At 41.9% G+C, this 27,917-nt stretch overlaps 1 protein-coding gene across 1 annotated transcript in view; it reads left to right on the plus strand.

Moving 5' to 3' along the window:
* Nucleotides 1–2,402: 2,402 nt before the first annotated feature.
* Nucleotides 2,403–27,917, plus strand: part of CRLF3 (cytokine receptor like factor 3) — a 42,205-nt gene continuing 16,690 nt past the window's right edge. Inside the window, exons 1-6 of the mRNA XM_004747052.3 lie at nucleotides 2,403–2,618; nucleotides 16,580–16,787; nucleotides 19,709–19,796; nucleotides 20,285–20,462; nucleotides 24,193–24,415; nucleotides 25,130–25,262. Coding sequence (XP_004747109.1) covers nucleotides 2,502–2,618; nucleotides 16,580–16,787; nucleotides 19,709–19,796; nucleotides 20,285–20,462; nucleotides 24,193–24,415; nucleotides 25,130–25,262 — 947 coding nt within the window. The 5' untranslated portion in view covers nucleotides 2,403–2,501. The remainder of the gene's footprint in view (nucleotides 2,619–16,579; nucleotides 16,788–19,708; nucleotides 19,797–20,284; nucleotides 20,463–24,192; nucleotides 24,416–25,129; nucleotides 25,263–27,917) is intronic.

Raw genomic sequence — 27,917 nt, forward strand, 5'->3', positions numbered from 1 at the left:
CGACTTGATTTTCCAACTGCTATAATCTTCAGAGCAATTATACCCTTATTGTAAATAAATAACTTAGCAAGTTGCTTTATGTGTTTCTTGGAAGACTTATTAGCACAAGGAGTCTGTGACCCTGAATCTGCTCATCTCTGGGTAAACTTGAAAAGTCAATTCTAGACCAGTGTGATGTGATGGAGATAAAAATGTGTACAACCCTGCCTGCTAACCAGCTGGCTTCTATCATTGCCTCCTCTGGTTACTAACCAGAGTATTTACTTTGCTCCAAAGTTGAAAACAAAACATCCCCAAATTTTAAGCCCGGGACGGGTGGTTTCATGAGATTTTCTTCAGTGTTCTTTGTATTATTTTTCTGTATAATGTGGCTATATTAAATACATATTTCCTGCCTCCCATCAATCAGGTCAAGGAAAGAAATTTGAATGAGACCAAAATTAGTGTCTTGGCCTTGTGGATGTTTTCTTTTTAATTTTCCTTTTTATTTTTTCAAAGTTTATTTTTAAAAAGATTTTTTCTATTTTTAGAAAGAGTGCAAGCCTGAGTTGGGGCAGGGGTGGAGAGGAAAGGGGCAAAGGGAGAGGATTCTCAAGATGACCCACCGAGTGAGAAGCTTGATGCGCTGCTTAATTCCAGGACCCTGAGATCATGACCTAAGACAAAATCGAGAGCTGAGGCTTAACAGATTGAGCCACCCAGGCGCCCCAGTTTGTTTGTTTGTTTGTTTAAGTAATCTCTACACCCAACATGGGGTTCCAACTCCTGACCTTGGGGTCAAGTATCACAGGCTCCTCTGACTGAGCCAGCTAGGCGCCCCCAATTTTTCTTTCTCTTTTTTAAAAATTTCCTACAGTAAAGTCTTCCAGGGTGGGATCAAATTCTATTCAATGAGCTTCAGAAAGCACACAGAACATACTGTGTTCAAGAACATTTAATAAATGTTTTTTACTGACTCAATCTATGCAGAAACCCTCCTATTTCCTTGGACCATTTGACTCTCATCCCCTGCTTTACTGTCAAAACCTCTGTAAAGGTCAACATCCTAATTCAAGCCTCTATCATATCATAGCTGAACTAATGCCTATGGTCTTTCCTTATTTACCACTCCATCCATCTATCCTACAGATTTTCATTTCACTGAAGAAATATTTATGGAGAATTTACTATTGCCAACCCCTACTTTATTTTTAATGAATGTTATTTATTTATTTATTTATTTGAGAGAGAATGTGTGTTGGTGGGTGGGGGGAGGAGCAGAGGGAGAGGGACAAGCAAACTGTACTGAGCTTGGAGCCTACAAGGGGCTTGATCTCAAGGCCCCTTGCAGGACTGGATAATCCTGAGATCATTACCCGAGCTGAAATAAAGAGCCTGGCGTTTGCTTAGCGCTCGCTTTGACTCTGAGCCACCCAAGGCACTCCAGACTCATCACCTATTTTTGTATGACCCCTTAAGGAATAATGATTTTTTATTTCTTTAGTTCTTTTAAAGAGGGAGGGAGAGAGAGCGCACGTGGCGGAAGGTGGAAGAAGCAGAGGAAGAGGGAGAGAGAGAATCTTTAAGCAGAATCTACGCTCAGCCCAAGCCAGACAAGGAGTGGATCTCACCACCCCGAGCTCATGACCTGAGCGAAATCAAGAGCCCCCTGCTTAACTGACTGAGCCACCCAAGCACCCACATTTTTATTTTTAAATAGCTTTAAAAGGATGCAAAGAATATTTTGAGACACGAGGAACTTATGTGACGTTCAAATCCGTATCTGTAAGGTTTTATTTGCACACGGTCACGCCCATTTACCCCCGAGTTGCTGGCGAGATAGGATGGCTCATCACGTTCCCACGATTTACTACTTGCCCCTTACAAAACGAGCTTGCCAGGACCCATCCTGGACTTCTGCCCGGATTGCTGTACCTACCGCCGGTCATGCTCCTGGCTCATTAGACTGCGAGCTTCTGGGTAGTGTGCTCTCGTCTGACCCTCTGAGCACGGTGCCCGGGTCACAGTAACCTTCTAAAACGCCTGCAGCTGCGGGGACGTTCCTTTGCCGGGGAGGTGGGATAATGACCCTTTAAGAGCCGCCTGGGTGGAAATACCGACGGCTTGACCAAGTTGATTCCCCTCTCTGCCCGTTTCCTCCTCCGTGAAATGGAGACGCAAGGGGGGCTGGTCGTGAGGCCCCAATGCGAAAAGATAGGACAAGCACTCCGCGAGGTGTAGTTACTAATCTTTCGCGGACCCCACGCGTCTCTGGAGCAAGCACAGCGATCCGGCGCTGAGTGAGAATCCCGCTACCGCCGCGTGGTCACGGGGGCGGGCGGCGCTGGGACCCGGAGGCTGGTGGAGCGAGGAGCCGGCGCAGCTGTCAATCAAGGCGGCCGTGGGGCGGGGCGGGGCGGTGCTTCCGCCTGCGCGTGGTAAAGCCGGGCCGCTCGCGGGCGCCGGGGACTGTGGGGGAACCGCGCCCGCTGCCGCCGGCCGTGCGGCCGGACGAGGTGGTGATGGAGCTGGAGCCCGAGCTGCTGCTGCAGGAGGCCCGGGAGAACGTGGAGGCGGCGCAGAGCTACCGGCGGGAGCTGGGCCAGAGGCTGCAGGGGCTGCGGGAGGCGCAGAGGCAGGTCGGAGGGCCTCGCCCGGAGGGGTGCTGAGGGCCCCGGGGAGGGCGCGGGGTGCCGGTCGGGCGGCTGGCTGGAGGACTAGGAGGGCTCCAAGGGGCGGGAGGAGGGCGGAGGCTCTGAGGGGGCCGGGAGACCCAGCAGGGTCTGGGAACTAGGGAGGTGGGTGCGAGTTGGGGGGGAGGGGTGGAGGGGTCTTAAGGGGAAGAGACAAGTTTGGGGGATCGAGGGAGAGAGTGAGGGGCGTTCCCTAAACTCTATGAGGCGATAAAATCTTTAAAAAAAAAAAAAACCTTATCCCCCTTATCATGGGGATAAGGGCGAAGGTTGGGGGGAGCGAGGGAACAGAGCAAAAACCGAGGCGTCGGCACAGAGGGCACTGAGGACTGGGGAGAGTTGGGGGAGGTGGACATTCTGTGGGCAAACCTGTCTAGGGGATGAAGACAGATATTAGAGAGCCTGAATGGGATATATGGAAGGGGAGGACTAAAGAGAGAGCTAATTGAGAAGCAGTAGAGTTAACAGTAAATGAATGGGATGAATGCCTGAGAGTAGTAGTTAATATGTAACCTTGAGTGTATTAAAAAAAAATTTTAGCATAACCCTCTTCTAGATGGTTTAGAATTTTTTAGGTGGAGCTCTGTTGGAAGGGCAAAAGAAGGACAATTGAAGTGCTTGAGGGTTGGAGTACAAAAGTGTAAGGAAATGGAAAAAGATTTAAAGAAAGGAGTGCTGAAAGGAAAAGCTAACTATGCTTTCAAGTGACAGCATTATCTCTTCTGTGGGGACATAGTTATCAAAGACATAGGAACACCCTGGAACATATACAGAAAAAAGATACAACCCACTGCCAATGTGTAATAGCAGAGATAATCCTCAAAGAACTATTGACACAGGATCTCCATAAATGTTTTTCCAGTGAGTTGGGTTCCATCTGAGTAGAATCATTTGAGTGAGTGGGGTTTTTCTGTATCACACTTAATCCTGTGGTTTTGTTTTTTTTTTTTTTAAGATTTTATTTTTATGTAATCTCTACACCCAGTAGGGCTGGAATTCACCATCTGGAGATCAAGAGTTGCATGCTCTTCCAACTGAGCCAGCCAGGCACCCACACCTGATAGTAATCTATGCTGTCATTCTAGTAACTCCCATACTGCACTTATTCTGAAAATGTACAGCTAGTAGAATAGTGCTGTGAAAACAGTACTTTTGGAGATCCTCATCTTTAAGAATACTTGGCATGCTCTAGGTTTTCCCTATTTTGAAAACCTTGTAGAGCTCCTGTAGGCTGGGCATTATTTGTAGTCTAGTATCAAAACTGGGAGCAAGGGTGCCTGGGTGGCTCAGTGGATTGGGCCGCTGCCTTCGGCTCGGGTCATGGTCTCAGGGTCCTGGGATCGAGTCCCGCATCAGGCTCTCTGCTCAGCGGGGAGCCTGCTTCTCTCTCTCTCTCTGCCTGCCTCTCTGCCGAGTTGTGATCTCTCTGTCAAATAAATAAAATCTTTAAAAACAAAAACAAAAACAAAACTGGGAGCAAAACCTAGATATGGTTATCCAGTTTGGTGAATGCTTTTCATAGCCTTCCAGTGTATTCATCTTGACTTCCATTTGAAAACCTCTGCCTTATTCCTTCTGCTGCTTTGAAATAGAGGTTCTAAATCTAAGACTTTGTTTCAAAAGAGATTAAAGTATCTCTTATTATATGACTAATGTTTCAGCCAGTTAAGGTATCTTCTATATGAGCAGGATGTTTACTTAACTGTGTCTGCAATAAGAAACAGTAAAGTTGACACTAAATGAATGAGCTTAGCACCTGAGAGTAGTACTTATTAATTTCTTCAGTAATTTTGGATTCACTGAACACATTTAGAATTATTACATTCTGAATGGCTTAGAATTCAGTTTCCAGGCCTGTATTCTTTTAAATTTTATATCCAATAGTGTAAATACAGGACATACTTTCCTATAAGTTAGTGTAGTTCAGAAGAGGTTTTTGTTTTTCATTTGAGGCCCACTGTCTCGGGCTGGAGGCCGAAAACACTAAGAGAACATCCATCGCAGGTCCCTGCTGACATTGCCCTCTGACTAGACTAATAGTGTAGTTCTCTTTTGTGAACTGGATTGTGTTTTGTGCCAGTTTCAAGGCATCTCTCCTCAAAGCTAATTCTAGTGGACCGTGTATATTTGGGTTTGTAAAGTAAGTCCTCTGTCAGCTTGGATTCTAAGGAAGGTCTGTGTTACAAGAATGTTATCAAAATAAGCAGCTGCTTTTGTTTGGTGGTTAGGCTATTTTTAGGGTTTCAGTCATTTTCAGAATAACTACCTAAAATTTGGCTTTTTAGTGAAAGATTTTGCCTGGGGGAAGGATGAGCAGAGAGGAGAGATGCTCCCCTTTGTGTATATTTTTTACTTGCTGATTTTATTTCCTTTTGGTGTATGATTTTTTTTTGAAATTGATATATAATTTACATACCGTAAAATTCATGCCTTAAGGTATGCAATTCAGCATTTTTTAGTATATTGACAAAGTTGTGCGACCATCACTATTGCCTAATTCCAGAACATTTTCATCACCCCAGAAAGAAATCCCAGACTGACAACCACTAAACTACTTTCTCTATTTGCATTTGCCTGTTCTGAACATTTTGTATGAATAGAATCATACAACCTGTGGCCCCTTGTGACTGGCTTCTCTGACTTAGCATGTTTTCAAGGTTCATCCATGTGGTAGCATGTGTCAGTACTTCTGTCCTTTTTATGGCTGAATAATATTTGTTGCATGGATATACCACATTTAATTTATACATGAATCAACTGGTAGACACTTGGATTACTTTCAGTTTTTGGCTATTATGAATAATGTTGCTGGGAACATTCATTTACAAGTTTTTTTATGTGGATATGTTGTCAGTTCTTTCAGTATATACTTAGGAATGGGAGGGTTATATGGTAACTCTGTTTAACTCTTCCAAGCCCTTGGGATCCTTTTTGTCTTTGCCTTTGTTTCTTATGCTTTAAAAATCTCTGATGAAATTTGTCTGATGTTAAGAAGCCATGTCTGTGAAAATTGAGAAGGGAGAAGAGCAAACATACGTTGTTATTCTGTCAAAAACAACTTCCAGCATGTGGCAGTTTCTCTTGTGGTTAAGTTTAGGCCCCACCCTCTGTCTTTACAGAAAAGGAAGTGCTGTGTACTGGTAGTCTGTAACTCTTACTGTTCAAATAAGTTGAAGGCTAGAGAGATGTTCTTGTTGTCTTCAGGAAATCAGATAATGTTTATAGCCAACCTGGCCTAAATGATGTTGAAATCATTAAGAATAGTTCTCTATAGTTCCCTGGAATCCTTGGTACTAAGATGTAAATACCGAAGAAATTAACACCCACTCTCCCTAAATTCATTTGTTCATTCACCCAGTAAATATTTACTGGGTGGGTCAGAGATACTTCTAGCTCTTAGAGATACCATGGTGAGGGAAATAGACTAGTGCTCTCGCAGATTTACTCTTCCCTTTGTTCGTGGGTGTTGGAACTATTACTCCTAAAGACAAAACAAATAGGAAAAACCTAAATTCTTGTGTCTTCATTTTTAGATTTCACTTCCGTTGTGTTTTTATTACTTGTTTATTTGTACAGGGTTGGCTTTCCCACTCATTGTGATAGCTGATCAAGATGTCACATGGTGATGTCAGCTGGTCATTCAGATGGGCCTCACAGAGTGATAATACCTGGACGATATTGCCATTGTTTGGGGCCTAATCCTTAAGCTTTGCAGGTCCAGAAACTCCTTCTTTGTATATTATCAAAGGGGGATTAGTTTGAGGCATGGAGGTGCCTATAGTGAGAGATACTACTTCTCATCTGTATACAGTTACGATTCTTGCTAGAAAATGAACATGTCAGCCTTCATGTGCCTTTTAGTGTGATTCAGTATCTCTCAGGGCCTTGATGAAAGCAAGCAAGTCTCTTCTCTTTAGAATAAAGGGCCGGATCCTGTTACCTAATTAAGATACTATTTGCTGAGGAGCCTACCTAGCTCCGGCCAGTGGTGTCCTTTTGATCCTTGCTACCACAGATGTGGTCATTACCTGAGAGCTTGTGAAGAATGCAAGAATCAAGCCTACTAAATCACAGTCTACTTGAACAAGATTGTCAGGTGTGATACAAATGCACATTAAAAATCGAGACACACTGCCTTAGAGTATACCATTACCAATTTGTCAGCTCTGCACTGATTTCTATAGTTTAATCAAACTGTAAGTGTATTGTTATAAATTGCTGTTATTTATCCTCAAGATTAAAACCTGGCTGGCTCAGTTGGTAGAGCACATGATTTTGATATTGGGGTCATGAGTTTAAGCCCTGCATAGAGCCTCCTTTTTTTTTTTTTCCTTAGGCATAGAGCCTCCTTTTTTTTTTTTTTTTCTCCCTAAAGATTTTATTTATTTATTTGACGGAGAGAGAGACAGCAAGAGAGGGAACACAATCAGGGGGAGTGGGAGAGGAAGAAGCAGGCTTCCTGCTGAGTAGGGAGCCCAGTTCGGGCTGAATCCCAGGACCCTGGGATCATGACCTAAGGCAGATGCTTAACGACTGCGCCACCCAGGCACCTGTAGAGCCTCCTTTAAACAGAACAAAATGTCATTTAAATATCATAGGTTTGTTAGATAATTATGCAGTGATACACAAGTGAGTAATTGACAATAAGCTAGTGCTTGTCCTATCATGTCTTAGTATCTGTAATGTGACCATTTGTCTTTATAGTGTTTTGTTTTCAATTTTTTAATAGTTGATTTCATATAATTTTTTGAAGATTTAACGAGCAGTCTTGATACTCTTAATATACAATACCGTGTCTTCTCTAGGTGGTTACTCCCACAGGGTTTGAAAACTCATAGCATACTAGTTAAAGACTGGGACAGATCTAGAAGTCAGTGGGGGGGAGAAATGTTATTTCAGAAAACCAGGGCAGGAAGCCTTAGTAGCTCAGCAAAGAAAAGAACGCTATTACTGCTTCTTTTATCTCCCACTTCCCCTTCTGTTACCCATTTTCAAAACAGCCCAAAAATCTGTCTGAAAATGATGTTACTGTAGTAGTACTTACCGAATTGTTCTAAGGAAAGGTTAAATCTAGAACTGAGGAAACCAAGAACAGATGAAATAATTTTAAAATCACCTATAATTCTGCTACTTACTGACAACCACTGTTAACATTTTGGTGTGTCCTTCTAGACCTATTATTTTGCAAAATTAAGGGACTACTGTATATGCAACTTCATATCCATCTTTTTTTCTTTTGGTTAGTATTATATGGAGCATTTAGCAACTTATGGAGCATTTGTTGGTGGTAGGCTGAGATGTATTGACTTAGGTGTGCCAAAATACTAGAAGCAATGCTCTTGAAGCAAAACTAAATAGTCAACAGCCAAGAGTGGGGAGAAAAGCCGCACACACGTTTGTGTTCAGAAGACCACATGTTTATGTTGGCTTTTCAGTCGTCTTTTCTCAAGTAAGTCTTTTCACAAATGTCTTTAAACATGGCACTCTGAAAGCCGCTTATTGAGTCCAAAACTCACTTGAAATATAGGATATAGATGAGAATTAAAACCTGTATTCTGAATCAATAATGTTAAAATCAGTGATGTTAATGATAAACTGTCACAGAGGTGCTCAGGTTTTCTCTGTGTAGATGTTTTTTTCAATGTAACTGTAGTATAGGTATAATTTTTATAGAGAAAGGGGCGCCTGGGTGGCTCAGTCAGTTAAGCCTCCAACTCTTGGTTTTGGCTTAAGTCATGATCTCAGGACTGTGAGATTGAGCCCCATGTCAGGCTTTGGGCTAAGCACAGAGTCTGGTAGAGATTCTCTCCCTCTCTCTCCCCCTTGCTTTTCCTCCTCTGTCTCTCAAAAATAAAAATCTTTAAAAATTTTTGATGGCAGGGGTGCCTGAGTGGCTTAGTTGGTTAAGCATCTGCCTTCAGCTCAGGTCATGATCCCAGGGTTCTGGGATCGATCCCCATATCAGGCTCCCTGCTCAACAGGAATCCTGCTTCTCCCTCTCCCACTCCCCCTGCTTTTGTTCCCTTTTGCTATCAGTCTCTGTCAAATGAATAAATAAAATCTTTAAAAAGGGGGGGCGCACCTGGGTGGCTCAGTGGATTAAGCCTCTGCCTTAGCCTCAGGTCATGATCCCAGGGTCCTGGAATCAAGCCCCACATTGGGCTCTCTGCTCAGCAGGGAGCCTGCTTCCCTTCCTCTCTCTCTGCCTGCCTCTCTGCCTACTTGTTGATCTCTGTCTATGAAATAAATAAGTAAAATCTAAAAAAAAAAAAAGGAACTTAATACTTTTTATCATAGTTACGTGTGCAGGCAACTAGCTCCTTTACCAGAATAACAGTTTTTTTGAGGTCAGGTCCATGCTTTATTCATTTTTATAATCCCAGCTTCTGGCACATACTAGACCTCAATAAATATTGAATAAGTGCCTTTATGAGTGTCGTGGGTGTAATTTTGCTGACATTCTTTTTAGATTGTTCGTGGTCTTGATCATATGCACCCTATTCATTAATGCAGATAATCAAGAATTAAACTTTTGTTTTCTCGTATGGTTTGGTTATTTGTTGCTACATAATAAACTATATCAAAGCGTAATGCCTTAAAAAGCCATCTTACTTGCTTACTATTCTGGGGAGTGACTAGGGCTTGGTTGGGCGGTTCTGATTTTGCTGGCAACACCCAAGTAATTGCAGTCAGATGGCAGCTAAGGCTGGAATGTTCAAGAAAGAACATTCACCTACCTGTTTGGAGCCTCAGTGGCTGCAGGGCTCCGTTGGAATGCTGGCATGGCTGGGCCTGGATGCCAGCCTTCTTTCCTTCCTCCCACCCTTCCCTCTCATCTCCCCCTTCCACTCTCCAGAAGGCTAGCTAGACATCTTACATGGTGGGTCAGGACCCTCAAAAGTGCACGAGTGGCCGTTGCTAGGCTGCTAGACCTGGAGCTGGCACAGCCTCCGTTCCACTCTGTGGCTATGCACATAGGCCTGCAAGTGCTCGTCACGGCCCCGCTGTGCTCCTGCGGGGAGGACTGCACTGCGATACAGTATCAGGTCGTGTGGTTCATGGTTCACTGGGGGCCAGTCACATAACAGACTGCCAAATCCTATAATAAAGATTTTCTTTCTGAATGTTTTCAAATAGGCGTTAAGAAAAAGAAAGCCTAACTGTAAGAAAGGCAAGAAGGACATGTGGCAGCACTTACAAGTCCCTAAGTGGGTCATACAGTTCAAATTCTCTATCACCGTTCTAGCTTTCTGATGTGGGCATGTTTATGTCTCTGACTCCACCATGTTAGTTATTTATAGATGCTTTCTTCATAGGGTTGTGGTAGCATTTGTGAGACCATGTGTGTAAGGGGCTGTCGCATGGCAGGTGTCCAGTAGATGATAGCTGTTGCCGTATTACTGTTGCTGCACCATCATCATCGTCATCGTTGTCGTTATTTTTAGTGACTAAGCTCTTGGTGTCAGGGTGAAGACAGAGCTGATAGAGTACATTTCACATGAACCAAGAAGAAACATTTTGGTTAGCTTTTTCAATTTCAGTTGACTATTTTATATATTTACTTCATCTTTCATTTTTGATTATTATGTTCTTATTAGCTAAGTGTTTAAGGCCAGTGTCTAGGGGTGCCTGGGTGGCTCAGTGGGTTAAGGCCTCTGCCTTCAGCTCAGGTCATGATCTCAGGGTCCTGGAAACCAGCCCCGCATTGGGCTCTCTGCTCAACAGGGAGTCTGCTTCCTCCTCTGCCTGCCTCTCTGCCTACCTGTGATCTCTGTCTGTCAAATAAATAAATAAAATCTTTTAAAAAATAAATAAAACCAGTGTCTAATTTTAAATAGTTTTGGGGTGCTTGGCTGGTTCAGTGGGTGGAACGTGTGACTCTTGATGTAAGGATTGTGAATTTGAGCCCCACTTTGGGTGTAGGAATTACTTAAAAAATGAAATCTTAAAAATAATCATTTTAGTTTCTTATTACTAGTTGGGAAAATAAGTTCTTAAACTTGGAGGTTAAAAATTATTTTCCTCTATAAAGTTATAAAAATGCATGTTTTAGGGGCGCGTGGGTGGCTCAGTGGGTTAAAGCCTCTGCCTTCGGCTCAGATCCTAATCCCAGGGTCCTGGGATTGGGCCCCTGCGTCTGGCTCTCTGCTCAGAGGGGAGCCTGCTCCCCACCCACCCACCGCCTGCCTCTCTGCCTACTTGTGAGCTCTCTCTGTCAAATAAATAAATAAAATCTTAAAAAAAAATGCATGTTTTAGAGGAGATAGGGGAGATTCTGGTACTTTTTTCTAAAATATGCTGTTATATTTATTATTGTATTATATTGATGGAGCAATTTTATATTGCCACTGAAGACCACAGATGTTTAAAATCAAATTCTACATAGGTTTTATGAGCTTTTTAGTAGCTAAACTGGAGAAAAATGTGTCAGTCACTGTTGTCTTGGAGGGCTGTGAAGTATATATTTACTAGGCTTTTGCAAACCTTAGTGTCATTGTGTAAACTTGATGACTTTTTGGCATTTTGTGAACTCATCCTCCTGTTAAAGCTTTAAAGATACAATTGCTTAGGGATTAAACTGCAGTAAAGGTAAGTTTTTTTTTTAAAAAAGATTTATTTATTAGAGTGCGTGCGCGCTCAGGAAGAGGGGTGGAGGGAGGGGGAGAGAGAGTCCCTAGCAGACTGCACAAAGTTCGGAGCCTGATGCAGGACTTGATCCCACAACCTGAGATCATGACCTCAGCTTAAATAAGAGTTGGATGCCCAACCAACTGTGCCACCTAGGTGCCCCAGGAAGTGAGTTTTAATGGTCTGTTACAGTAGAGGCTTTAGTGAAAAATTGGTTTGAATATTATTAATCAGCATAAACAGTGTATATGACAGTTTCCTTTTTAAGACCTTGAGTTGTGTTATCATTTCTTCTACTTAAATCTGCTTTGTTATTAACACTGCAATTGTTTTGCCCTAGAAAGGCTAGGTAGCATTTGGGACTGTGTGGTTATCTACCCCATAATCTTGATATGCAAGGATAAGAAATACAAGTTACAGCAGGAAGTCTTTGTAGTCCGTACATCATTTATAGGTTTGCCTGGGAACTTCTGAAAATGGGAAAAGTGGGAAGACCGTGGTCCTTGGAGTCAGACTTTTTCTGGCACTGTGAAGCCTTGGGAAAGTTATTTGACTTCTTCAAGCTTCACCCTCTTCAGTGTAGACAGTAGAGACCCACCTCTCAGAGTCCTTGTGGAGTTAATGAGCAGACAGGGCGCACATGGACCATAGTACCACATCAGATAAGAAGAAACACTCAGCAGAGAAGTCCGCATGGTTTAGTTCCTTCAATTCAAGCAAATGAAACAGCAGTGGTTGGTGTTCTATAAACGAAAGGGACGGTGTTTATAATGGAAGTATAGGAGCTGCATTTGGAAATGGAGTCTCCCCTGCCCAGTCTTCTCACTGCTTTATGTTCACGTACTTCCTCTTTTTCTTTCCTCTGCAGTTCTGAAACAAAAACAAAACATAGTTGTGCACTGAAACTGTTCAAGCTTTTGAATTTTTTCTAAAGAGGAAATTGACTTTACCTAACCAATGTACTTCCTGTGTGTGCCGTATCCGTTAAAGAGTGAGACAGGACCTCATTGTATGCTTCTCAACTGCAGAATTTCCTCTTGGTTGTGGGGGTGTGAACTGAATTACAGTGCTTAAACATGTCTTCGTTTATTTTGGTATCTATAAGGTCTGTCGTGATTCACCTGGGGATCTTGTTTAAAATGTCCGTTCTAGGGGCACCTGGGTGGCTCAGTGGATTAAGCCGCTGCCTTCGGCTTGGGTCATGATCTCAGGGTCCTGGGATCGAGTCCCATATCAGGCTCTCTGCTCAGCAGGGAGCCTGCTTCCCTCTCTCTCTCTGCCTGCCTCTCTACCTACTTGTGATCTCTCTCTGTCAAATAAATAAATAAAATCTTTAAAAAAAATAAAAAATAAATAAAATGTCCATTCTGGGTGCCTGGGTGGCTCAGTGGGTTAAAGCCTCAGCCTTTGGCTCAGGTCATGATCTCGGGGTCCTGGAATGGAGTCCTGCATCGGGCTTTCTGCTCGGCAGGGAGCCTGCTTCTTCCTCTCTCTCTCTCTGCCTGCCTCTCTGCCTACTTGTGATCTCTGTCTGTCAAATAAATAAATAAAATCTTAAAAAAAAAGAATAAATAAAATAAAATGTCCATTCTGATTCAGTAGTTCTGGGTGGGGCCTAACGGTCTATATTTCTAACAGTATTCCAGGTGATGTATCGAAATCATGAGACGTGCTCTCCCTGGTTCTTTAAAAAAGGTCTTACAGGGGCACCTGGGTGGCTCAGTTGGTTGAGCGACTGCCTTCGGTTCAGGTCATGATCCTATGGTCCTGGGATTGAGTGCTGCATCGGGCTCCCAGCTCTGCGGGGACTCTGCTTCTCCCTCTGACCTTCTCCCCTTTCTGCTCTCTCTCACTCTCTATCAAACAAATAAATAAAATCTTTTAAAAGATTTAAAATCTTTTAAAAAATTTTAAATCTTTTTAAAAATTTAAAATTTAAAAATCTTTTAAAAAAATTTAAAAGGCCTTATACATGTACACAGTTAACTTCGTTTTTACTCAACAACCTTTGTTTCCCAGGTTCTCTGTGTGTTAGGGTGTGAGTCTTAAAGACCCAGGATCCCACAGATGAGTAATGAACTAGAACATTTTGAGTACGGCCCCCTCCCTTTCTTTTTAAATTTTGGCTTTGGTTTATTTCATGGAAGCTCCCTTGTAAGTGTACAGAGACTACTTAACAATTAAACTTATAGTAGGGTCTTTCTTTTTCTTTATGATTTAATGAATTCCACCATTTACTGCACATACACTGTTGTAAGTTACATTACTGTCAAAAGGAGAAAAAATTATTTCCATTATCCACTTCAGCCAATCCCCCCTGTATTTTGTTTTTGTTCTCCCTGAGCATTGACACCTTTTGTTTTTACATGGTTGTGAACGTTTTTGGAAAACAATTTTGTATTTTGCTTTTTAATTTTTATTTTTAAAGTTTTTGTTGGTGGTGGTGGTGGGTTTTTTTTTTTTTTTTTAAACTTGAGAGAGAGAGTACAAGTAGGCAGACTGGCATGCAGGGGTAAAGAAAGAAGCAGGCTCTCCACTGAGCAGGGTACCTGATATGGGGCTCGATCCCAGGACTCTGGGATCATGACCTGAGCTGAAAGCAGATGCTTAACTGCCTGAGCCACCCAGGTGCCCCTGTATTCTGCTTTTTAAATTTAGTTTTAGAGAATAAATGGAAAACTTTCTAAATTTCTCTATTAACTGTTGAAATCCTGTACTTTGTGGGTTTTCTTGGACTTCAAACGCTCTTGGAAAGATAAAGTTAGCCAAAGGGTTAGAGTAATAAATGTAATAATGTCATTATGAAACCAATATGGTAATATCACCAAAGTAAAATGTGTGTTTGCTTTGATTCAGAACTATTTGGTTTTTAGAATTTTCCTGTTAAGTGAGTGACTTGTGCGTTGTCTGTATCTTAGAAAGAAAAAAAAAAGGGTTGTATCTGTGTAGACAACTGGTTTGTTTTCAAAATATGTGTGAGCTGTAAAGATTTCCCTGTCCTGTCTCCTAGAACAGCAGCTCTTAATCTGAGCTCTGTGGACCAGAGGGCAATGTTTCTCAAAGTGTGAGCTGCCGAATCACAGGGGTGCTTGTGGACAAGAACTCCGTCCATACCCTCCAGCCCTCCTCAGAGGTTCCAGATCAGTAGGTCTGGGATGGAGCCCTGCACTCTAAATTGTATCTGGCAGCCTACATGATTCTTCTGCAAACCGAGTTTCAGAATTACTGCTACTGGCCAGCCATGGTTGAGATTTGAGGGAATTTGCAAGTTCTGAAATTGAATTAATTTCTTTAGGGTATGGAGTATTCCTTTAATGGGAAGAGAGTGTCTGTAAACCTTTCATTGAGATTTGCAAAAAGGAAAATGACATCACTCAGAAAAGATTAAATTATTATCCCAGAGGTATGTTTTCATGAAGATTTTCTGCCTTCTATGAGCCCCTTTGAATTATAAATAAATTCTTAGCTTTCTCTTAGTATAATGAGAGCATTTTATCCCTTAGGTGATTTAAAAAAAATTATGGCTTTCTTTTATTTATTTAGTTTTTATTTATTTTAGAGGTGTGGAGGAGTGGAGGGAGAAGAAGGAGAGACAGACTCTCAAACAGACTCCATGCTGAGTGTGAGTCTGACACAGGGCTCTGTCCCACGACCCTGAGATCATGACCTGAGCTGAACCAAGAGTCAGATGCTCAACTGACTGAGCCCCGCAGAGGCCCTTATAGTATGGCTTTCTTTCTTTTTTTTTTTTTTAATTTTTTATTTTTTATAAACATATATTTTTATCCCCAGGGGTACAGGTCTGTGAATCACCAGGTTTACACACTTCACAGCACTCATCAAAGCACATACCCTCCCCAATGTCCATAATCCCACCCCCTTCTCCCAACCTCCCTCCCCCCAGCAACCCTCAGTTTGTTTTGTGAGATTAAGAGTCACTTATGGTTTGTCTCCCTCCCAATTCTATCTTGTTTCATTGATTCTTCTTCTACCCACTTAAGCCCCCATGTTGCATCACCACTTCCTCATATCAGGGAGATCATATGATAGTTGTCTTTCTCCGCTGGACTTATTTCGCTAAGCATGATACGCTCTAGTTCCATCCATGTTGTCGCAAATGGCAAGATTTCATTTCTTTTGATGGCTGCATAGTATTCCATTGTGTATATATACCACATCTTCTTGATCCATTCATCTGTTGATGGACATCTAGGTTCTTTCCATAGTTTGGCTATTGTGGACATTGCTGCTATAAACATTTGGGTGCATGTGCCCCTTTGGATCACTACGTTTGTATCTTTAGGGTAAATACCCAGTAGTGCTATTGCTGGGTCATAGGGCAGTTCTATTTTCAACATTTTGAGGAGCCTCCATGCTGTTTTCCAGAGTGGCTGCACCAGCTTGCATTCCCACCAACAGTGTAGGAGGGTTCCCCTTTCTCCGCATCCTCGCCAGCATCTGTCATTTCCTGACTTGTTGATTTTAGCCATTCTGACTGGTGTGAGGTGATACCTCATTGTGGTTTTGATTTGTATTTCCCTGATGCCCAGTGATATGGAGCACTTTTTCATGTGTCTGTTGGCCATCTGGATGTCTTCTTTGCAGAAATGTCTGTTCATGTCCTCTGCCCATTTCTTTTTTTTTTTTTTTTTTTTAAAGATTTTATTTATTTATTTGACAGAGAGAAAGCACAAGTAGATGGAAAGGCAGGCAGAGAGAGAGACAGGGAAGCAGGCTCCTGCTGAGCAGAGAGCCCGATGCGGGACTCGATCCCAGGACCCTGAGATCATGACCTGAGCCGAAGGCAGTGGCTTAACCCACTGAGCCACCCAGGCGCCCTGTTCTGTACTGAAACATACTATTGCCAAGAACTACTTTGTGTGATAATGATACTTTCTAATATTTTTTTAAATTGGGAACAACAATGTGCCAGTAATTTTACAAAGCATAATACATAGATTATTTAATCCTGTTAACAGCAACTCCATGAAGTAAACATTATATTCATTTAACAAATAAGGAAATTGAGGTGTGGTGTGCTTGATTAACATGACCAGACGGATGTAGTTTGTGAATGACAAAACCACAGTTTGAGCCCATTCTGTCTTACATGAAGGCCAGTACTGTGCATTTCTGCAAGTTTGTGCAAATGAATCACATTTGATTTGTCAACAAATGGAAGGTGATCGTTGTGTAGTGCCTTGGGATTAGAGGTGATACTTGGGGATTAGGCTTTTCTAGAGATTCCAATTCTGAATTTTTTTGTTCTTTCTTTTCAGATCAAAGAGAGTGCATCACAGACAAGAGATGTCCTCAAACAGCATTTTAATGATTTAAAGGGAACCCTTGGGAAGCTTCTGGATGAACGATTGGTGACCCTTTTGCAAGAGGTGGACACGATTGAACAGGAAACCATTAAACCTCTAGATGACTGCCAGAAGCTCATAGAGCATGGAGTTAATACTGCAGAGGACTTAGTCCAAGAAGGTGGGAGTCCAGGGAGCCTATCAAGTGGGGCGCATTCAGTTTGGCTCTTTGCTAACTTCTCAGGGTGCCAGCAGGCTTGTTGCCATCTGTGCAGTACTTACCATGTTCCTACCTCTGAATAGTTTGTAATATAGGATGGCAGATACACAGCAAGGTCTCCCAGGGTGAATGTAGTTAAAATGTTGATTATAATCAGTTATAAGACAAGGGATAATGATTTTTCTCAAATGGTTTTTTGGTAGTGTCTTATTCACTGCTAACACTGTGACTTTAAGGTCCTTTTGAGTCTGTTCATATATTTTTCAGAGTGTTCACAGAATTTAATTCCTTTGTTAGTTTTAGAAGGATAAAAATTATAATTGGTGTTTACTCTTGAAATCGTAGTGGTTATATGCCTATCTGCAGCCAGTTACTCTGGTTAAAGCACGCCCAGATCTTGCCTTGATATCTTCCTGTCTTCATGTTCACTTTCCTCTCTTCACACAGATCTTTATCAAGTACATTAAATAAAAAGGTAATGGTTCTGCCTTTTGGGGCTCACAGCACAGTGAGAGGCATACGCGCTGAGAGAGATCTAAGACCTAAAGGAGCACGGAAGGGAAAGTGCTTAACTGTGGGAGAGTGAAGGATAGTTTTCTGTGGGAGGAGTTCACAGAGGTTTGACGGAATTCATTAAGCGACAAAGGAAGAGACGGAGGTAATAGCACGATTGGAAGCAGAAGTAGCATCACGAGTGAAGTGAATGGCATATCAGGGGTCTATTGAAGTATTTTAGGCAGCAGAGTTACACAATCGGATTTGCATTTTAAAAAAAAATGATGCTGCCTGTAGTTTAGAGATTGTATTAGAGGTCCTAAGACTGGAGGTCAAAGAGGCCAATTGAGAAGATGTAGCACTACTCCAGCAGGAAATGAAGAAGGCACTGGGCTTCATCATGGTGAAGACAAAGTGGAGCTGATTTTAAGACTTTTTAGAGAGAAAATTATTTACGAGTTTACCTATCAGTGAGTGTCGATTATTGGTGATTGCCTGGAGCTAGGTTGGAGAATAAAGGGAAGGATTTAGGATGGCCAAAACCAGCCGGATTTTGGATGAGCAGGTTGAATTGTGCTGTTTACTGATGTAGGAAACAAAGGAGAAAGGTGGGCTTCAGTGGGTAGTGAGGCATTCAGTTTGGGGCGTGTTGAGTCTAGATGCTCACGATGCCCAGACAGTAGTTGGGCATGTGGCGTGTGGCTTAGGAGAGAGATCAGTGTGGCAAGATGGTAATTGATGGTGTGTGCATCAAGTCTGACTCCGTGGGAGCTAGTAAATCTTCCAAAGCTAGTGTGTCCTATGAGGAGAGAGCGTGGTAGGCGATGCCAGCATTGAAAGGACAATCGAGGACAAAGGAGCCAGAGCCAGAGCCTGAAAAGTACCCATCCTGCCCTGAGTGCTGTGAATGGCATGGGACGGAGAGGGTGCATGGCTCACATGTCTGTCGCTCTCACTGGAAATTCATCCCCTTTCAGTCCCATTTAGAATGTAGCACTGCTGTTACCTTTACGTGCTCATGACATTTTGTCTCCTTTTCAGTGAGAACTGCTTATTTGCCACTGACCATAACACTGCCTTTGAGAAAATTCTTTTTCGTGGGGCCACAGAGTTTCTTTCCTGAGAGGCTTTGCATTGGGAAACAAACCCAGAAGCAGTTCACAGGTCAGGAGTATCTACTCCTCACCCCGAGGACTGAGAAATGTTCTTATTTTAGAAAAGAAATCCTTTGAGGCACAAACTTGTTTGTTACAGCATCTGATGCTTAAATGATTTTAGACTTAAGAAATATTTTGAATTTCAACCTCTTTCCTCCCTCCCAAGGGATAAAAACTTATTTATGGAATTTTGAGGACTTTGAGGCAGTGTTCAATATGTCCTGTTTTCCTCTTGCTGAGGGAGAATGTCCTGTCCTGTGGTCCCAAAAAACTTAAGGCATTCCAGGGGACATTCAGAGGGAATGGAGGGTGTGGAAGGCCATAGCAGTTGGTTATTTTTTTTTAATGCCTTTAGATAACTTTTCTTCTTTATTTTTCTGTGGAATAATTTCTAATATGTGATATTCTTTTAGGAAAACAGTTGTATCATTTGATTTTATGAGACCTTGTGCCCGTGGAGCATCTGGGTGGCTCAGTCAGTTGAGCATCTCCCTTCGGCTCAGGTTATGATCCCAGGATCCTGGGACCAAGCCCCACATCAGGTTCCCTGCTCATTGGGGAGTCTGCTTCTCCCTCCCCGCATTCTCTTTCTCTCTCTCTCTCTCTCTCTCAAAGAAAAAGAAAAACAGGGGCGCCTGGGTGGCTCAGTGGGTTAAAGCCTCTGCCTTTGGCTCAGGTCATGATCTCAAGGTCCTGGGATCGAGCCCCGCATCGGGCTCTCTGTTCTGCAGGGAGCCTGCTTCCCTCCTCTCTCTGCCTGCCTCTCTGCCTACTTGTGATCTGTCTCTGACAAAGAAATGAATAAAATCTTAAAAAAAAAAAAAAGAAAGAAAAGAAAAAGAAAAAGACCCCTGCTCTATTTCTCTATCAGTGTAATATCTGTCCTGGCTTGTGCTGGAGTTCTGTAAATCGTGATTCTTTAGGAGAGGTGGAAAAAGGACCTAGACCCTCTCCTTTGGGTAAAAATGGTCAACAGATCAGATTTCTTCATACAGAGCAGAATCTTTCATTCCTGGTAAAATGTTACCATTATTTATCCCTTTTCTTTGTGAGCTTCACCTTAGAGTCACTTCTAGAATAGTTTTTACTTTCACTTTTTGGGAACTTGACTGTAGAATCACTTAAGAATTATTTGCAAGAAAACCAGAGACTACCTATTCATGAGCTGTAGTGATTACTTTATAATGTGACCGTTTTTTGGTGTATTTATTCTCTCATTCCTGATTGTAGGGGAGATTGCCATTCTTGGTGGTGTAGGAGAACAGAATGAAAAACTGTGGAACTTTACCAAAAAGGCCTCACACATTCAGTTGGACAGGTAAAGGAGTTAGTGCCATTCAGACTTAGTTTTAAGCATTAAAACTGCCTGCATTCCCTCTCCTCCCCCTGCCCCTCATTAAAGATTCTGAGTAAATGAGATAGAAAATACATATTTCAAGGTTCACTGCCCAGTACCAGTATTAGTGGTATGAAATAGCTGCCATTGTAATTTTTGGTATTTACTATAGATTTTCTTCAATTCTAATGTGTAAGAAAATTATTAAATTTTAAGAAATTCTAAACATACTGAAACTGATTTTTTGGTATAAACTTGACAGTGGTGATCCTACCAATTTTCTCTTTTCTTGCTTATATTTACTTGGGAAGAGAATCTTTATGTAATGTCTTCCACAGCCCCTGCTGTCATTAACATTATTTCCTGAGGGCTTCAGCATCATTATGTAGTATGTGACTGATCTAAAGTATGCTTCATATTTTTAACCCTTCATTAAAAGCCTCGTAAACACATAAGCTTTGTTTCCTCAGCTTACCAGAGGTGCCTTTACTGGTTGATGTGCCTTGTTTGTCCGCTCAGTTGGATGACTCAATTCTGAACATAGTGAAAGACCACATTTTCAAGCATGGAACAGTAGCATCTCGCCCACCAGTCCAGATCGAAGAGCTAATAGAGAAACCAGGAGGCATCATTGTTCGATGGTGTAAGGTGCGTGATTAAGAATTGTGAAAGCAGCTTCAACGTTATGGATTTGAAATCTGAGGGCCTTTTAGATTTTTTTACTAACTACCTTTGAACGTTTTCTTCTCTTCACAAACAAAAGTCCCTTTTGCTTTACAGTTGAAATCACAGGAACTTGAAAGCAGGTAGCTCTTCCCATTTGAGATAAATTGTTTAACAATCTCTGTATCACAACAGTATTTCCCGTCACAAATTTCCCAAAGTTAACCCTTAGTAAATTGAAGATCTCTCCCATTTCTGTTTATTACAGAAGCCAAAAGATGATAGCTAATATTGGATATCTAATATTTTCTGTTCCACACTGAACTGATCCTTCTGAAATAAAATCCTAGGGGCACCTGAGTGGCTCAGTCAGTAGAGCATCTGCCTTTGGCTCAGGTCGTGATCCCAAGGTCCTGGGATGGAGCCTGCATAGGGGCTTCCTGCTTGGTGGGGAGCCTGCTTCGCCCTCCTCTGCTCCTCCACCTGCTTGTGTTCTCTCTCTCTCCCTCTCTTACTCTCTCTCAAATAAATAAATAAATTTTTTAGAAAAATCCTAAAATGTGGTTTCTTCATATTCTCAACATTGCTGAGAATTTTCTGTATTAAATCATATTATGTATATGAGTTACCATATTGTAGATAGAAATGATGTCCAAATAAGTTGTGAGTGTCTTGGCTGTTGACAGATACATCATTCAGAGTGGGTACTGAGTGTCTGGAAATGGTTGTTTTTTCTTAAATGGATTTTTATTTTTTTTTTTTTTTTTTTTTTTTTTTTTTTTAAAGATTTTATTTATTTGACAGAGAGAAATCACAAGTAGATGGAGAAGCAGGCAGAGAGAGAGAGAGAGAGAGAGAGGGAAGCAGGCTCCCTGCTGAGCAGAAAGCCCGATGCGGGACTCGATCCCAGGACCCTGAGATCATGACCTGAGCCGAAGGCAGCGGCTTAACCCACTGAGCCACCCAGGCGCCCTCTTAAATGGATTTTTAAAGATTTTATTTATTTGAAAAAGAGTGTATGCCCGAGACAGCAAATATGAGCAGGGGGAGGGGCAGAGGGAGAAGGACAAGCACTGCCCTGCTGAGCAGGGAGCCTGACACAGGACCTGGTCCCAGGACCCTGAGATCAAAACCTGAGCCGAAGGCAGACATTTAACCAACTGACCCACCCAGGCATCCCTCAGTGGATTTCTTTTTAAAGATTTATTTGAGAGAGAGACACACAGAGAAAAGGACAGGCAGAGTCCTTGCCAAGCATGGAGCCCAGTGTGGGGATGAATCTCACAACCCTGAGATCAGACCTGACTTGAAACCAAGAGTCGAATGGTTAACTGACTGAGCCACCCAGGCCCCCCTTCAATGGATTTTTTACTGAAACCTTGTTCTAGAAGAAAGAAATAGATGTTTTTGTTGGTTCAAAACAAAGACTCTTACTGCATTTTTATTCTTTTCCCTGTCAGTGGATCTAGGGTTTCTGGTTTTTTTGCTATAAGCAGTATTCATGTTCCCTTGTGTACATGGCTAGGAATTTTTCCTCAAGTATATATATCCAGTAAAATTTTGAGGTCCTAGAATATTGGATTTGTACTGTACCAGAAATGCCAAATTCTTTTCAATGTGATTGTACCAGAGTTTCCTTCTACCAGCAGTGTATGAGTTCCTGGTACTCAGGACCAATGCTTGGCATTGTCGAACTTTAATGTTTTTGGCAGTATGGTATCTCATTTTGGTTTCAAATAGTTTTATGTATTTTTTTTGTAGCATATATTTCTAATTCCTTAGAATGCTTATTTGTGTCTTTTGTTCATTCTCTTACTGGGTGGTTTCTCTTCTATTAAGTTTTAAAGGAGTCCTTTATATATTCTGTATATGAATTATCTTGGTTTTGGTAGTTGTGGGATTCTGATCTTTGAACTTCCAATATTTTATCTTTCGCCTTATTGTATAGAAAACATGCCATTTCAGAGTACCTGGGTGGCTCAGTCAGTTGAGTGGCCGGCTCTTGATTTTGGCTTAGGTCGTGATCTCAGGGTCTTGGGATTGAGCCCCACATCAGGCTCCGCACTCGGTGGGGACTCTGCTTGGGGATTCTCTCTCTGTCCTTCTCCATGCACCCCTCCCTGCTTATGCTCTCTCCTTTCTCTTTTAGAATGAATAAATACATTAACATTTATTTATTATTATTTTTAACAGTGTATTCCTTTATGGGGTGGGTGGGAGGCAAGACCCCATGGTGAGGAACAAAATCAATTAAAGGAAGTACAGGTACAGGAAGCAATAATGTTAAAATAGTAATACACAAAATGGATAATTGTTATCACTTTCTTTTTTTTTTTTTTTTTTAAGATTTTATTTATTTATTTATTTCTCAGAGAGAGAGAGAGAGAGAGTGAGCACAGGCAGAGTGTCAGGCAGAGTCAGAGGGAGAGGCAGGCTCCCTGTGGGGCAAGGAGCCCGATGTGGGACTCGATCCCAGGACGCTGGGATCATGACCTGAGCCGAAGGCATCTGCTTAACCAACTGAGCCACCCAGGCGTCCCTTGTTATCACTTTCTTTTTTTTTTTTTTTTTTTTTAATGATTTTTATTTATTTATTTATTTGAAAGATCAAAAGTAGTCAGAGAGGCAGGCAGAGAGAGAGAGAGGAGGAAGCAGGCTCCCCGCTGAGCAGAGAGCCCGATGCGGGGCTCGATCCCAGGACCCTGGGATCACGACTGGAGCCGAAGGCAGAGGCTTTAACCCACTGAGCCACCCAGGAGCCCCTTGTTATCACTTTCTTAAGAGGACTTGACTTCTGGAAGATAAATTTTATTGCTGTTGTAAAAAAAAAAAAAAATGTATGAAGTAGAAACTGGTTTCAGTAATATTAGTAGAGAATATGTTCTAGAAAGTGGAAGTAACAGGATGTAAAATCCTGGCAGCAGTTTAATAGAACAGTCCCACAGGATTAGGCTAAGGCCAAAACCTCACGAGGATGAGAGCCTTGTCTGTGGGGAATTTTGGATGATACCTGCAGAAATATTACATTGTGCATAAACCAAATTGAATTGTTTTCACAAGTGCTGTAAAGTTTCATATAGTAAAAGGTTTTTTTCTACATAAACTTCAATTTCACAGCAAGAGTGGCATGGGATACCTAAACACAGAAGAGTGTATTCATACAAGATAGCTAACTCCTTGATATAATAATGCATACAATTCAAAGAGATTACACTGTCATTACACTTAGGGGTTTTTGTAGCTACCAGGTGGTGGCTATGGAAAGCACGACCCCCAATATCAATATCTAAGAAGCAGCCACCACTTCCTTCTGTGTGTGTGTGCTCTTTTTGTGTTTTTTTCTTCATTTTTATAAGTCAACTCTGTTGTTGTTACTGCTGCTTGGGAAAATTGGTAAAAACAAAATTGTAACCACTGAACATAGTGTTCTGGCAATCAAGATGTTTAAGGCCTTTTAGAATGAATAAATAAGTCTTTAAAAAAAAAGAGAGAAAACATGCCATTTCTTCAAAGGAAACCAAGTTCCACAAATCCAACTGGGAAGTGTAGAGCACATGGTTCAATAAAGAAAAGACAGGCAGTAATGATGAATTCTCCCTGAGAATAGCTCATGTTCAGCACGTGGGCTTCTGTGCATGGCCCCAGAATTCTTAAGCCATGATGCTGGGAGAAACTGCTCCCTGACCTTTACCTAACACAAAGCCTTTCTCCTTAGGTGGATGACGACTTCACGGCCCAGGATTACAGGCTGCAGTTCCGCAAGTGCACTTCCAATCATTTTGAGGACGTATATGTAGGCTCTGAAACCGAGTTCATAGTGTTGCACATAGACCCCAACGTTGATTATCAGTTCAGAGTCTGTGCCCGAGGAGATGGCCGGCAGGAGTGGAGTCCTTGGAGCGTCCCCCAGATGGGTCACTCCACATTGGTGCCTCATGGTATGCTGTTGCCTTCTCTCCTAAAGCCCAGCTGTGTCTCAGAATGCTGGTGCCTGTCTGTGCTGAAGGCAGCACAGTGTTTGCACACGGCCAGCCAGGTTTTCTGACCATAAAACCTGAATTGGTGAGAACAACGTGGAACGTCTCCTATTCAAATTACTGGATGGAAATTTTGAGACCTTTTCATCCGTTCTTATCTCCAGAGTCCAGAAATAGTGCTAGGAGGATTATCAGCATCCCTGAAATCCAAAGATTTGAAGTGTTGCAACAGGATACTGATTAAAAAAAAAAAAAAAAAAAGAAAAAGATACTGATTTTCTAGACCTTCAGTGACTATCTAATCGGTCTGTCCTGTATAACTGTTTTAAAATATTCAGACTCCTTTGTTAACTAGTTGTTAATCAGGCTTGGAATACACTCAAACAATTATAGCTTCACCCTGATTTCATTAGCCAGGAGCACTCACTTGATCTTCTGCCTGTTCCTGCCAGAACTGTGCAGGAATAGACGAACACATTTTTTTGTGATTTATTTATTTATTTATTTATTTAAGATTAACCAGGATACCCTGTCACTGAATCTCTTTCTTTATAGAACTTGCCCATATCCCCTAAGTGTAGCCTCTTCTGCTTCCGAGTTTTATGTAATGTGTCTGTGTTGAAGATACTCCTCAAAAGGTATTAATAATTTTTGATCTCTTTGCTTTCTAAAAAGAGTGGACAGCTGGCTTTGAGGGGTACAGCCTGAGTAGTCGAAGAAATATAGCCCTCCGGAACGATTCTGAGTCCTCAGGTGTGCTCTACTCCAGTGCTCCAACTTACTTCTGTGGGCAGACATTGACATTCAGGCAAGTAGATGTTACAGAATCTGTTTGTCATGCCTCAGACAGCAAACTGATGTGCATAGAACACATACGAGCTTTGGATTCAAAGTAACCGGGAATTTATTTCATCATTTATAGGCAGTGTTACTCTGGGGAGTGTTCCTTTTTTCTTTTGGCTGTGGTTTTCTCAGACGTGTTCATAGAGCTATTACGAAGATGAACTGAGATAAAGTGCAAAAGATGCCTTGCTTATGCCTCATACATAGCACATACTATGTTTATATCTCTTCTGGAGAGATAGAGTTAAGTAGCCTACCTCTCAAAAGTTAATCCTAAAAAATCAGAGACCAAGAATTTTTTTCCTTTGTGAAGCGATATGAGCAGGTCTCTGTGAGAGACAACCCTTCAGTGTAAATGTACTGAGAATTAAATACTTAATGTATATAGTTATCCATAAGATACATGTGTACGTACATAGATATGTGTATAATTCTCTGTAAAACCAAAAGCAAGCTCTCCTACCACCAATCTATTTTCTATTTCTTTACCCATTTCTTCCTGTATTAAATAATTCCCTTGTTTTCATGTTCTGAGATATATTCTCTATAGTCCTATTTCTGAATAGCTCATCCTAGAAAGCAAAGCCCACTTTGTTATTTGTTTTGAAGAGTTTTACTTGAGAGAGGGAGAGCAGTCGGCGGGGGGGGGGTGTTGTTGGGAGGGAGAAGCAGACTCCCTGATGAACAGAGAGCCCAGTGTGGGCCTCAATCCCAAGACCCTGAGATCATGACCTGAGTTGAGGGCAGACGCTTACCCTACTGAGCCACTCAGGCACACACGGTTTTGATTTGGAAAATTAGGGTAGCAAACTCTCCTCTAATTTGTAGGCCTTGAGATCATGAGGTTTTATGGTGAATGCTGGCTCCAAGTTCCTGTTCTCAGCCCCTTGTCATATGAAGCATGGAGAGTAACTGAAAGCTTCATGTAAGCTAATGTGGGTGTGTTCTGCACCAGCCAAGTCATTTAAACTGTCATCAGTTTCAGAATGCACTAGTTTATACTTTGTCTCATTTTTAAAATTTTATTAACATAATAATGTTTTATTTCAGGGGTACAGGTCTGTGAATCATCAGGCTTACACAATTCACTCACCATAGCACATACCCTCTCCAATGTCCATAACCCAACCACCCTATGCCTCCCCCCATCCCCCCACTCTGTCTCATTTTTGGTATCTCTCATCCCTTAAATTATAAAGAATGACTTAACCAGAAAAATACTGACAAAGAGAAGAAGAAATAGAGTCTAGTACCTGAAGTCCACTTAGTTATTTCCCAAAGGCGAATTCTTGAGTTTTGTATGTTAAAAAGCCCTTTTTTGGCTTGTGTCCTTTGTTTCTAGAAATACTGCCATTAGTGAATCTCCAGAGAACATTGTGCTCCTGTCTAATGGTAGGGCTTCCTGAGTTGATTTCTTCAGGTCAGGTGTCTCAGCAAGAATAGTAATCATAGTAATACTAATTGCAGTTAATAATTAAATAGCATTTACTGCACATGAGGTACTGTCATTTGATTCTTACAATATTCTTACAATAACCCAATGAAATAGGTGTAATTACCCATTTTAGGGATGAGAATACTAAGGCACACAGAAGTTAAGTCACTCACCCAAAGTCACATCGCTGGTAAATGGCCAAGCTAGCCTGTATCTTTTCTTTTTGTCTTTTTCACAGCAGAGTGAGTAAACGCGATTCTAGTTAGTGTTGCAGTCTATAGTTTCTCTGTGTTGGTATGCTTCCTTCTTTTCCTTTTCCCTCCTCTATGACCCTTTCCCCTGGTGATGATGACCTTATGCTCCCCTGATTTTATTTATTTATTTATTTTTTTTTAAGATTTTATTTATTTATCAGAGAGAGAGAGCGAGAGTGAGCACAGGCAGACAGAATGGCAGGCAGAGGCAGAGGGAGAAGCAGGCTCCCTGCTGAGCAAGGAGCCCGATGTGGGACTCGATCCCAGGACCTGGGATCATGACCTGAGCCGAAGGCAGCTACTTAACCAACTGAGCCACCCAGGCGTCCCGCTCCCCTGATTTTAAATCCTTCCTCTGTGAACACAGAAAGGTCTAATAGATGGCATACTTCCGGTTTGTTTTTTTCTGTCATTCTTAAGACATTGGAAGTTACCCAAATGGATGAAAATCCACTTAACTATCTGTAGATACTATCTGTAGATAGTTAAGTGGATTTAGTGCATTTAGTAGGCCTCAAGAAATCATTAGTTCTTCCTTCTTTTCCAAAGATGTCTAACCAGGCCCCACTTGGCAGGGTGATTAACTCCAGCTTCATTCGGCTCACTATTACTGTAGCCAGACCTTTGCATTTTTGTCATTTTTCTTTTGAATGTGGAATGGAAATATCCTCTTTCACTGTTGAAATGTCCTCTTTCCCTTCATCAGCAGTGAAGCCAGAAGATGGGGGTGCAGGGTGGCCTCTATGGGGGAGGAGCACATGGGTCCACTTGAGTACAGAAGGTAAAACTTTATTCAGCTTTTTGAGGGTGTGTGAAGGCCTCACAGATAGAAGGAAGATTCTACTCCTGCAGGCAGTGACATCACTCAGCTCAGTCCGTTCCTGCTGAAGTTGCTGGAATGCGCAGAGTTGTAGAAGCCAAGAAACCTGTT

The sequence above is a fragment of the Mustela putorius genome, unplaced genomic scaffold, assembly GCF_011764305.1.
Source record: "Mustela putorius furo isolate JIRA1106 unplaced genomic scaffold, ASM1176430v1.1 tig00003962_pilon_pilon_pilon, whole genome shotgun sequence".
Taxonomy (NCBI): Eukaryota; Metazoa; Chordata; class Mammalia; order Carnivora; family Mustelidae; genus Mustela; species Mustela putorius.